This window comes from Brachyistius frenatus, unplaced genomic scaffold (genome assembly GCF_029030835.1).
Source record: "Brachyistius frenatus isolate BFR_SWC_R1_liver_20210118 unplaced genomic scaffold, ASM2903083v1 Contig_93, whole genome shotgun sequence".
Lineage (NCBI taxonomy): Eukaryota > Metazoa > Chordata > Actinopteri > Embiotocidae > Brachyistius > Brachyistius frenatus.
This window is the reverse complement of record NW_027210692.1, coordinates 1372514-1381979: the sequence shown is the minus strand read 5'-3', so window position 1 is coordinate 1381979 and position 9466 is coordinate 1372514. Positions and strand designations below refer to the sequence as shown.

The following is a 9466-nucleotide window of genomic DNA, read 5'->3' as shown; positions in this document are numbered from 1 at the left end:
GGAGGAATAATCTGATGACCCAATGTGAGAAATGGATCAGAAAACTGTATAAAATGAAGTATAGAGGACGGGGGCCCTGGCATCCCGGTGCCAGAATTGAAGCAGAAAACTGTTGAAAAAGAAGTACAGGGGGGAGAGGACCTGTCATCTCTGTGGAAAAACTGTGGAAAATGAAGTGTAGAAGGGAGACCTGGCATCCTGGTGCCAGAGACAAATACGGATAATTGTTGAAAATTAGGTATAAAGAAGAGAAGGCATCCTGGTGCCAGAAACAAGGCAGAACTATAGAAAATTAGGTTCTAGTCCGTTAGGTGGCAATAATGCACCCCAAGGTTGGTCTGGCGATATGACGAAACCCAAGTAGTGGAAGAAGAAGAAGAAGAAGAAGCAGGTGAGGGGGATAGAGGATAGGAAGGTGCAAACCTGGCAACCAGATGTTGCGGGAGTCACAGGCAGAGATGCAAAGACTTCTTCCTGAGAGGAGATAATTTTTTTGGATTACACCTGTGGAGAAAAAAAACAAAACAGTTTAACGTCAACGGTTTGTAAAGTTGAGTATTGCCCATGAGTTTTGAGAGGTTGGAAGAAGTTCAGATTACTTGGCTCGTAATCGGAGTGGCGGTAACGGTCCCTCTGTCTGATTGGACTTTTGCCTACACGAGCATAGTTCGTTTGGAGAGATTTTTCGTCTTTTTTTTTCCAGCACGGTCGATGGCGTGGGTACGCCTTGATCACCTGCAGAGACTCCGTAGACTCCCTTGACTAGTTCCTGTCTGAAGCTCTCTGAGTTACTCTCAGACAATGATCACAATGAGAGAGAGCAGCATGTTTTGGAACAGAATTTTTACATCACTAACTTGCTCGCGTTTGGAAATTTTCACTTATAAGGTTTCTGTTGGAATTGGGTGAAGGCAAAGCATGACCACGTTAAACACAAAACTGTAGTGTACATTGATCTACAATCAATTACCCATAATAACAATGTGAGATAGATTTGCTAAAAAAAAAACAAAGCCTGAAATATCTTGTTTACAAAAGTATTCAGAGGCTTTGCTGTGGAATCCAAATTGTGGTCTGGTGCAATCTGTTTGCTTATTGTCTCTGAAATGTGCTGCTGGAGTTGCTTCAGGTCAAGATTCTATCAAGACTAGTGTTGAATCCTATTATTTATACAAGTTTGAGAGCGTAAGCTAAAGAGGAGTTTGAGCTCCTCAACACTGCAACAATAATGAAATATTAAGTATTATATGGTGCGTTTGAAGTGCAACTTTGCATAATTTGCACGTTTGTGTTTGCATAGCTTTGTCTGTGTTTGACAGGCAGGACGGGTGTTTATTGTTAATTGTTCTGCTTGTCTAGTTATTTAAAACCTCAGACAACCAGTAATTGCAATTTCCATTGCTAAACTACATCATTAAACCTCAGTCTTGCACCATGTGACTTGTTTCTTTAACGCATTGTACTTTACTTACTCCACATAATGCTGCAGTAAAAAAAAAAAAAAAAAAAAAACTGCTTGAAAATCAAATCCGCAGCTGAAAATATTCCCAACAAAAGCACTGCTTTCTTTACTTGAGAAATGCTTTAACACTTGAGTGAACTCGGGGCTGAGTGCCACTGACGGGGTGCAGAAATCAGGAAGCATGAAGAGAAAAGAGAACTCAGAACATGAACATTTAACGAAAAGTGAAAATATAGCATGCGAATGCATGAATATAAAACTAACAGTACAAAATAAATGAAGCATTTATTTGCAGTGGGTTTTTGCTGTAGATGTGATGGATAGAGGCAATTTTGGTTAGAAGTTCACCCCTGGGCTCGTTTCAGCATCACGTCTGCTGTAAAAAGGTTCTTATTTGGAGAGTTATATCATGATATATGGACAATCTTGTTGCAGTTGTCGTGATTTTTGGGGAGCAGGCTGAGCAATAACACAAGATAATGTATTGTCACTGTATTTATATTTATCAAGCTAGTAGGGCACTACTTGAGCTGTGTGTGTGGCATTTTTCAGTTGTTAATAAATTATGATAATTGATTGTATTTGCATGTGTACATGTACTGCAGAACACAAAGAAATGGCAACAATATTTTGCTTATTTTTTAAAATTATTTGGAGGCGTGTTATATATTCCGTTTTCGCCATTGTAATTTACAGACATTTCAGAGGTCCCTTAGTGAAAAATAATATACGAGTCATACATAAGGAGTTGTTTTTTTTCCAACACTCCTGGGGAGATGGGCTATAACACAAACCAACATCTTTTCTTCAGTGCTTTTGTAATAAGTTACTACTGCTAATGAGAGGGGATTTTAATGTACAGTATTTGGATCTTTTGTCTCCTTCTCAATGCACATGCAAATACATCTCTTTACCCTCTCTAAAGATCAACATAAGTACTACATCAATTATTAAGCACCTCTCAATGACAGGACTCTTTGCAGGGCTGGTGTAACGTACAAGTGAACATGCAAATGAATTAATAATTCAGTGTATAACTGAAAGTCAGTGAGTTCATTATTTCTGAACATTACAATTTCAAGTAGACGGCTTCTACTTAAATGTCACACTCACAGTATGTTTAAATAGAAATGGCGTGAACAAAGACTATTTCGTACATGACAAGGCTTTGCTTAGCTCTTCTATTTTCAGACTGAGGAATTTAATGAGATGTGCAGCATTGTATGATTTATTCAGATCGAGTTTAGTCACATCCATACCTCGTAGAGTCACGAGATGTCATTGCAGCACTCAGCGTTTGCTTTCCTCCCCAAATGTGTAACTCTGATTCCAAATTCTCCCTCAGGTGAGCGATCTATCTCGTGGCTGGATGGACAAGACCAGAAAATTCAAAAGGAAGTTCCTCTTCTTGACCGTCACCTCCTTTCTTGTCGGCATCTTCATCATCATCATGAATTTGAAAACACCAGGGACATACAGGTCCATCCCAAATCCACATTCGACTCAGAACACTTGTCCCTTTTTGATCTCTGGGGACAGCATCACCCCTTTAAAAAACACCAAGCACCTACTAGTGTCCGCCTTCATGGACCAGAGAGTGAATGGTTTGGATATACGCATCATCGGCATTTTTAAAAGAGACTCCATCCAACCACTTCACTGCCTCTTCTGCTGTGCAGGACATTTAAGTACAACAACGCAGACAACAATTTTACAGCACTCAGATAACTTTGGATTTCCGTTCGCCACTACAGACGTCATGTGTCGGATTCCTCAAAACTGCAACACCACACATGTCACTCTCCTGAGTCAACCGGACAGTGAGTTTGGATCTAACCACACTTGGCTTCCTATAAGAAACCAAAAGACGATTGGAAAGGAAGAGAAGAAGTTGCAGTTTAACTTCACAGTCTGTATCTCCAACCTGTTTGGTGATTACAACAACGTGCTCCAGTATGCACAGACTCTGGAAATGTACAGGCGAGTATGGCAACACCACCACAAACCACATTCTAAAATGTATCTATGGAAAGTAATATTCTTGGGGGAAATACCAAACACAATTTAGTTAGAAAACAGGAAACTAACACCAACAAAAGTCATCTAACTAAACAACATCACAGAAATAAAGAAACACAAAACAGGAACAAAACAAAACTAACTAAACTAAACAAAACAGCAGTGGCTTTCAATTCTAGCCTGAGTGTTGTGCCTCCTCCCTCTGTGCAGGCTCACACCTGGTTTAGGCCTCCCTGTGGAGCTGGATCTGGGGTACAAAAAAAAACAATGGCAGAATAATTATACTTAAAGACTGAAACAAACAAAAAAACACCTACCAGATCACTGTGGAACCTCAATGCAGCACTGACACCAAAAGGGTCAAGCAGGCTGACAGCAGCTCATTCTGTGCAGCTTTTATACTCTGCCTAATGAGTGATACTCTGCCTAATGAGTGAACCAGGAAGTAGGAGGTGCCATGGCCTGCCTGAACCTACAGTAGCTCAGGAGGGATATTTCCTGTTGTTGTTTTTGTTTTTTTGTAAAGGGACAAGTAACTCTGGTCCACACCAATGCAGGGGGTGGCGGTAATGCACCTTTCATTGGATGCCATCCGCCATAAAACTTAAAAGAAGAAGAAGGGACATTTCCTGACTGGCTACACATGCAAACATGAGAATGATAACGATATTCTCGTCCAAAACCAATGCAATAACGTTAGATGGTGTTGAAAGAAGAAGTCAAACAACATTGATTCTCACAGAATGTGTAAGCTCTGTGAAGCGGGTATATGATGGCATCATCTACTGTGGTGTGTTCAGTCAGGTGCCTGAGGTGCTGTAAAACCAACCTCCCAAAGGGTCTTTAAGATATGTGACGTCAAAGCCACAGGCCTGAAGTCATTGAGAGTGCCAGGGCGTCCCGTCTTGGGCAAAGGAACTATGCTGGATGTCTTTCAGATCGTATAGAGTGTGCCTTTTAGGCTCTGGACGGCGTCAAAAAGATGCCAGAACATTCCTGAAAGCTGATCTCGACACACCTTAACCACCCTTAAGTCCTTTGGCGTTCATCAGGTACTGGTGGGCTACCGTCTCACCTGGCTGGCCGTGATGACCGGGGTGGGGTTGGTGGGAGAGGGACTGGCTCCTGGACTGAGGACCCTGGGGATATTAGGAGAGGAGGTGGGGAAGTTGCGTAATACCATTATCCTTTCAGATGCAGGTGGTGGGCAAACAGGGAGAAGAGAAGGAGGAATACTGGTCGGAGAAGAGTCAAGGAGTGAAAAGAGAAAGTGGAGGGGGGGTTGCAGCAGGCGGCGGGAAGTCACTGCCCGTCTTGTTATGTCACAGAGGCATAGAAATATAAGAAATATAAATATATATTATATAAATATAATATAATATAGAAGGGGTAGATGAGATAAAGGGAGATTCAGTTGGCTTCAGTGAATCAAATCTTTCAAAGAAACTGGTTCAACCCATTGGTGTGTGCCTTTTGTTCCTTTTGTGCTCGCTCCAACCTTTTTATGAGTGTGTCATTGTTCTGCTGGAGATTCCCCTCAAGTCTGTTCTTTAACAGGATTCCAAAGGTCTTTTATGCGTTTACAATAATCACTGATCAAATAAATAGCATCAGCCAAATTACCTCTGCCTCTCTTTGTCCCAGGTTGCTGGGCGTGGACAGAGTGGTGATATATAACACCAGCTGCGGCCCAGACCTTGAACGCCTCTTGCAGGTTTACAGCCAGGAGGGCTTTGTGGAAATGGTTCCCTGGCCCATTGACAAGCATCTGAATCCGTCTACAGGCTGGCTCTTCTCACAGTTCGGAGGGGACGTGCACTACTACGGCCAGTTAGCCACTCTCAATGAGTGCATTTACAGATCTATGGAGCGTTCACGCTACGTACTGTTGAACGACATCGATGAGATTGTAATGCCGTACCAACACAACAACCTGATGTCTGTGATGAACACGCTCCAGCAACAGCATCCAAATGTAACATTTTATTTCAAACATTTTATAAAAAAAATAATAATAATCTCTCGTCTGTCATAGTATATATTTCTAATCTCTTTCCAATTTCTATGCTGCACCCGCCAAACCTACATTCATGTTCTGCAGACAGGGGTGTTCCTCATTGAGAACCACATCTTTCCCAAGAAACCTTTTAAGGAAAGTAAAAGGCACCCCCTGCCTAAATGGAGAGGGGTGCCAGGCTTTAATATTATGGAGCACATCTACAGGGAGGACACTGACATGAGCGTCTACCACCCGCACAAGCTGATCGTTAAACCGAAGTAGGTTGACAATGAGAGAATTTGTTGATTGCAGCATCCACCTGATTCTAATACTGTGTGTGGTTGACCTTGTGTGATTTTGTGTGTACATCACAGGGCAGTGGAGCAGACCTCAGTACACGAAGTGCTCAAGATGTTTGGAAAAAAATTCAAGGTTCCACCAGAAGTGTGTCGAATTATTCACTCCCCAATCAGTACACCGACACAGCGGCCGCTTGACCAGATCCACGTTGACACCCGACTGTGGGACTTTAACGACAAACTGTTACCCAAAGTGGGCAGGGTGCTGAGGAGAGCAGGGCTGCTGAGCTCAGGGGAATAGAACTGAGGGATGGGATGGACCGACACACAAAGCTGAACAGCCCGATGTGCACTCTCACAAGCAGGACAATTAAATGTGTGTTTTCTTGACAGGAAATGAGTGGATTGAACTCACTTCCCAAGCTGCACAGAACTGAACTCTCACCTATCCATCCAAAGCGACGAATGTACATGTTTTATGAGTTTAATACATTATTGATAGTATAGCATATAACATATTCTAAATATTTTTTTCTACCAATTTGATTTGCAAAAATGTTGTTCTCTGTCAAGTTTTCTATTAAACAAAATGTTTATTGTGTGAATTCCTGAGGGTACATTAAGTTTGGAACCACTGATGCTGAATTTTTTTTTGAGAAAGGTGAGATACACAACATTTGATGAAAATAAACATTAAATTCTGCTTTTGAGTAGAATCTAACACAGGACGTCACTGGGGAAGAGGGAGAAGTTACATTTCTGAAAGTATTTAGTGTTGTTGACTGTCAGAATGACCTGCAAGTGTGGACCACCTTTTCTGAGAGAATAGAGCAGAATACAGCATACCAGGCCGAACTAAAACACTGTGAACATCCCTTACAGCCTCCTATTATGAGCATTTCATATCAGCTATTTTTGCCATCTAAATTGGTTCCTGTACAGCAGGTGGAGGTGGCTGGTTAACAGGTTTTACTTTTACACAGGATAAGTTTGTAGTTAAACACCTCAAAGGGCTTCACAACCTCATACAATAGCTCGCACATCTGCATGCAAATTAGGTAAAGTCGACTTAATATTTATCAACACATTACACAACTGATTACTTAAAAAAAGGGAGAAATTTAAACTCTTAATATAGTATAAATAATAAATCAATATGACTAATTAAACATTCGCTGTTCAGAAAAGGTAAGCTTTACTTAAAAAACAAATGTCAGACATAGGAGTTGATCTTGTCAATTACTTTCTATTTAACAAAGGTTACAAAAGGATTATCTTAATTCAAATTTGTTTGTGTGTGCATAAGAACTATGACTAAAACATATAAACAAACCCAGAAGCAGAAGGTTGAGGGCGTAGATCAGTCTTATCAACAGCATACATGCGTTGGTTTGGTTTCTACACCTGTTCAGCACTTGGTTACCCTCCATTGCAATGGACACATCTGCTGGCTCCTCCTTGGTCATAGAATGATGAATCACAAGCACCTTCCTGGTTTGGTCAGTGTGGCCCTCAGGTACATCCTCTATATTATAAAAGAGAAGAAAAAAACAAAAACCGCATGCATTTTTTATTTAAGCACATTAACAACATGCTGTTCCAATACAATTCGGTTTTCTTTGTCAAACTATTTAATTCAACACTAGCAGTTTTTTTTTGTTTTGTTTCAATCAGCATTTCAATACAAGCAGGTGATAAATAAAAAGCAAAACCTGAATGCTTGACTCCAACATCATTTGCAATCAGATATCACACACATAATATTCCTCGGTCTGTGTTCAGTTCAGGTACCCGATGTTCCTGTATCTTTTGTGAAAACTGGGATACGTGAAGGCTTCTCACATGCTCTTCAGTGGTCTTCATATCGGTCCAGCTGTGGAGGAAAAAGAAAGTCAGAAACAAGACGTTTAAGAAATGCTTAAGCATTTACATTTGGGCCAGACATGAAATTGTTATAATTTGTAATTTTGTAACTATTTTTCTTTACAAAGATAATAATGTTCGGTCAGAAAGATATTACATTAATTAAATGTTTGTTATTGAAGTTGTCGTTTGCAGTGGTATTGAACTAGACAGCATTATATTTAGGTTTTTAACACTTTAGCCACCCCATTTACATTCATGAGCGGAGCAGAATATTAGAAACACCTTTCAATATAACGCACTCCAGTACAACAGTATATTCTTGCGTAGTGTACAACATCATATCTTGTTATTAATACAGACAACTCTAAGTATAATTACATTATCATACTGTACTAAACACTACAGTACTGCAGTGTTTATTCATGGACAAACTAAAACCTGTGTTGGATATTTGCTGCCACTTGACAACTTTACTGTTAATTCCTTCTCTGCTCTGCTCTGATCAACACCTTGCTGCTGTCATCCACAGTCACTCTCTCTCTCTCTCTCTCTCTCTCTCTCTCTCTCTCTCTCACTGGCTTAACTCACTCATTTCTTAAAGCAGGCTGTAGTCAACAAGAAAGTAACACATTGAAACCGAGCCCATTATAAATATCACAAGTAGTCTTTTTTTTCTCGACAACATTTTTGAATTATTAAGGTTAAGTAGCTCACCTGGTTTACATGTTCAACTGTGGCCTTAGCACTGCTAATTTGCTTGGTAATTATTAACTTACAGTGCCTAAAGAAGTTTTCAAACTTAATTACTAGTGTAACACAGAAGCACGCTGAATCTAACCACTGAATAAGCTAACATTTGAATTGATGATATGATACACAGCAAAATGTTAAACAAGAGCCTTACCAGCAGCTTCACAGTCCCGCCATGGAGTGAGCTTTGGTGCTTGAATGCTGATGCATGCGCACGTTTCATAACAGGGCTAATATCTGGGAGTACATTTTATCCTTTTTTTTTTTTATTTAGCAGTTTTTACTACCAACAAATAGGTAGTGAATGCCTGCATTTTGAGCTCTTATAAAAATAATCTCACTCAACCCCTCACCTGACTTCCTTTCTTTGTGTTTTACTCCCTGATCTATTTCAGAAGCCTTTTTTCCCCACTGTGTTATGTGGATAAAAGATAACTTACACCAGGTTTATATGCTTTTAACACCCTCGCAGACAAAGTCAAAAGATAACATTCACTGCAATGATCTATTTTAATAGTTAAATGTGGCTGTGATGAATGAGTTATCAATCAGAACAATAAATAAAGTGCAGAAAGAGAGTGATTAGTGTTAACTCTGTGGGTACATCTACTAGTGGAAAGCAAGGTAGACTCAGTAATATTACTTTAACTGCTCTGTAAATTTACTATCACTACTACTGCAGAACTTTTGTAAAACAAAAAGGATTTTGGAGGGTAGTAGTCATTATCCATGCAAATCATTTAAATTGTGTGTGTGGTCGAGAGAGTGAATGAGAGAGATAGATAGATAGAGAGAGAGAGAGAGAGAGAGAGAGAGAGAGAGAGAGAGATGCCAGTGTATGAGAGCAGCAACGTGTTGATCAGAGCAGAGAAAGAATTAGCAGTAAAGTTGTCAAGTGGCAGCAAATATCCAACACAGGTTTTAGTTTGTCCATGAATAAACACTGCAGTACTGTAGTGTTTAGTATAGTATGATAATGTAATTATACTTAGAATTGTCTGTATTAATAACAAGATATGATGTTGTACACTGCAAGAGATTATAATGTTGTACTGGAGTGCGTTATATTGA

The 9466-nt window shown here is 40.0% G+C and overlaps 1 protein-coding gene across 2 annotated transcripts; it reads left to right on the top strand.

The window, feature by feature from the left end:
* Positions 1–2595: 2595 nt before the first annotated feature.
* Positions 2596–7496, top strand: LOC138627955 (glycosyltransferase family 92 protein F13G3.3-like). 2 transcript variants are annotated; one of them, XM_069710612.1, is made up of 5 exons: positions 2850–2941; positions 3217–3442; positions 5126–5456; positions 5583–5758; positions 5855–7496. In XM_069710612.1, the coding sequence occupies exons 2-5, from the start codon at positions 3222–3224 to the stop codon at positions 6078–6080; spliced, it is 954 nt and encodes a 317-aa protein (XP_069566713.1). In that variant the 5' UTR covers positions 2850–2941; positions 3217–3221; the 3' UTR covers positions 6081–7496. The 2 variants fall into 2 exon arrangements, with proteins under 2 accessions (XP_069566712.1, XP_069566713.1); XM_069710611.1 differs by having other exon boundaries at positions 2596–3442.
* The last annotated feature ends 1970 nt before the right edge of the window (positions 7497–9466 follow it).

What these genes read in the sequence shown, in the direction of transcription:
- LOC138627955 (XM_069710611.1), top strand. Translation starts at nt 2,832, where the DNA reads ATGGACAAGACCAGAAAATTCAAAAGGAAGTTCCTCTTCTTGACCGTC. An exon ending in CAGACTCTGGAAATGTACAG is followed by an intron (nt 3,443 to 5,125) that starts GCGAGTATGGCA and finishes TCTTTGTCCCAG; the next exon opens with GTTGCTGGGCGTGGACAGAG. An exon ending in TCCAGCAACAGCATCCAAAT is followed by an intron (nt 5,457 to 5,582) that starts GTAACATTTTAT and finishes CATGTTCTGCAG; the next exon opens with ACAGGGGTGTTCCTCATTGA.